Source organism: Aegilops tauschii, chromosome 5 (assembly GCF_002575655.3).
Source record: "Aegilops tauschii subsp. strangulata cultivar AL8/78 chromosome 5, Aet v6.0, whole genome shotgun sequence".
NCBI lineage: Eukaryota > Viridiplantae > Streptophyta > Magnoliopsida > Poales > Poaceae > Aegilops > Aegilops tauschii.
The window spans coordinates 63,614,029-63,616,101 of NC_053039.3; the positions used below are offsets into that span (position 1 = coordinate 63,614,029).

The 2,073-nt window shown below is 43.6% G+C and overlaps 1 protein-coding gene across 1 annotated transcript; it reads right to left on the reverse strand.

Annotated features, from left to right (window-relative positions):
• Window positions 1-230: 230 nt before the first annotated feature.
• LOC109769613 (uncharacterized) lies at window positions 231-1,655 on the reverse strand. Its single transcript, XM_073498827.1, has 5 exons — window positions 1,502-1,655; window positions 1,303-1,403; window positions 1,128-1,202; window positions 949-1,045; window positions 231-850 (listed from the first exon to the last, which is right to left on the reverse strand). Exons 1-5 carry the CDS (start codon window positions 1,653-1,655, stop codon window positions 435-437), a joined length of 843 nt encoding a protein of 280 aa, XP_073354928.1. The 3' UTR covers window positions 231-434.
• Between the last annotated feature and the right edge of the window lie 418 nt (window positions 1,656-2,073).

The following is a 2,073-nucleotide window of genomic DNA, read 5'->3' on the forward strand; positions in this document are numbered from 1 at the left end:
AAGGGGAAGGTCAGGGGCCACCGCCACCAGCGTCCCCGGAGCCAGGCCGGCCACGGGCGCCAGCGACGGCAGCGGGGAGGAAGGGGAGAGGGGGTTGGTGGAAGGGGAGGCCGAACGGGAACCAAGGGATGGAAAAGCATTCTCACCTAAATATTTTGCTCAAAATATTTACATGTTACACACACGACATCTGGGTAGAAGAAAAGAGCGGCAAAGAATAGCAATTGTTTGGCAAATGATACCACACAACATTCAACGCCAAAAAAAGCACGAGGAATATGACTAGATGGATGATCTATGTTTTAAGTTGACCACCTTGTCAAATGTCACAAGTAGATGGATTTACCAGACTCCAGATGCACAAGTCTCAAATGTCACAAGTAGATGGATTTGATAATTAGCAAAAAGGATATCTCAGAAACTAGACATTATCATCAATCAATCGATGTAGATTGCTTAAGCCTGGCTGACCTTCTCGGTGCGACAGGCTGAGCTGAACTACTGGAGGGAGGACAAGGCTCGGCATCTGCTGCTCCTGTTGAAGCGCTCGCAACTCTTTGCAAAACCGAGACGTTCTCTTTGTTGGAGTCACTCATCTTTCGCACCTTCTTCCCAGGAGAAGGATCACCGGAGTTGCTCTGAGCAAGCGCCCTCTTCCTGTTGATAGTCTTCTTTGGCTTCTGGGCAGCAGGCTTTCTTCCACCGGCTTTCTTCTCAACTTGCACTTCTTCGACGACAAACTTGCTGTCTTTGTTGTCACCAGACAAGTCGGTTAAGGGTGCCATGGCATTCTTTGACGTGCCTCTTTTGCTTAGCTCGTTCCTCCCTTTCTTAGTCTCAGTTTTCATGGCTGCACAAACACAACATTGATGTGCACAAACACAACATTGTAAGAAATGAGCTTAAACTTTTGATGAGCACAAACACAAGATTGTACATGGGCATTACCATTATGTTCTGGAGAGGAGTCATCAAAATTATAAACAGCCAGACGATCTTTTAGTTCGAGCGCTTCGTCCTCATCATCTATCACCGGTGCACTTGCCTACGAAAATGTTAAATTGACTTGTAAAAGCAACAAACAAACTATGACACGTACAGTAAGAAGGCTTGCTCAAGGAGCCAACCTTGTTGGGTCGTTTCTTCTTTTGTGCTGCAGGTTTCGTTTCAAAATCTTCACCGTCGCTCTCAGCAAAATTTGCCTCCAAAAGTCGATTGTTTTATCAGTAATAAAACTGTGACAGACCAATATATACTGCCCAGTAAATTAAGAACTTTATCATTTGTTTCACTGATCTGTACCTTCTGTGGATTGACTGCAGTCTTCTTAGGTTGTTTCTTGAGCGCTGCTTTACTCACCTTCTCGCCTATGGAGTTTTTTTTGCCAGAGTACGTCTTGTCTCCTGTTCAGCTTCTTTTGCATCGAGCACCTGTATCAAAATAAATGAGTGAGAAAACGTGAAACACACATAACATGGAGCAAAACTTTAGAGAGAAACACTGCTCACATCCAGTTCGTTTTCAAGAGCAGCAAGGTCTCTCAGCCAAAGAATTTCTGGAGTTGCTTTTCCCAGACTTTCAAGTTCGTCCTCTAATTTCTTCTGTCGTGCGACAAGCTCTTGTACCTTCTCCAGAGTCAAGGTACCAATTACCATTGCGAGAAGATACTCATAACCATCTTCTTCATCTACTTCTTTAGCCTTAACTTTTTTCTTCAGGAAAGGTTCTTTAGCCGTAACCTTCTTCTTTGGGAAAGGTTCTTTAGCTGCAATTTTCTTCTCTGGGAAAGGTTTATATCCCTTCTGCTTAAGCTCCAGGAATAGCTCTGCCCTCTTCTTGTTATTGAATACGATGTCCCCGGAATTAACAGCAAGAATAAACCTCACTTGGTTCTTAGGCTTCAACAACTCTTTCCCAATATTTTTTCAACATTACTGCCTGCACAGCATAAATTAGTTAATGTGGCAGTTTGCACTTGAACATCATCATGACAAAGAAAAAGTTCAAGATGTCGTACCTTTCTTCTCGAATAGTATTCGAGTCTCAGCTTGAAGAACTCTTTAAGCACTGAAA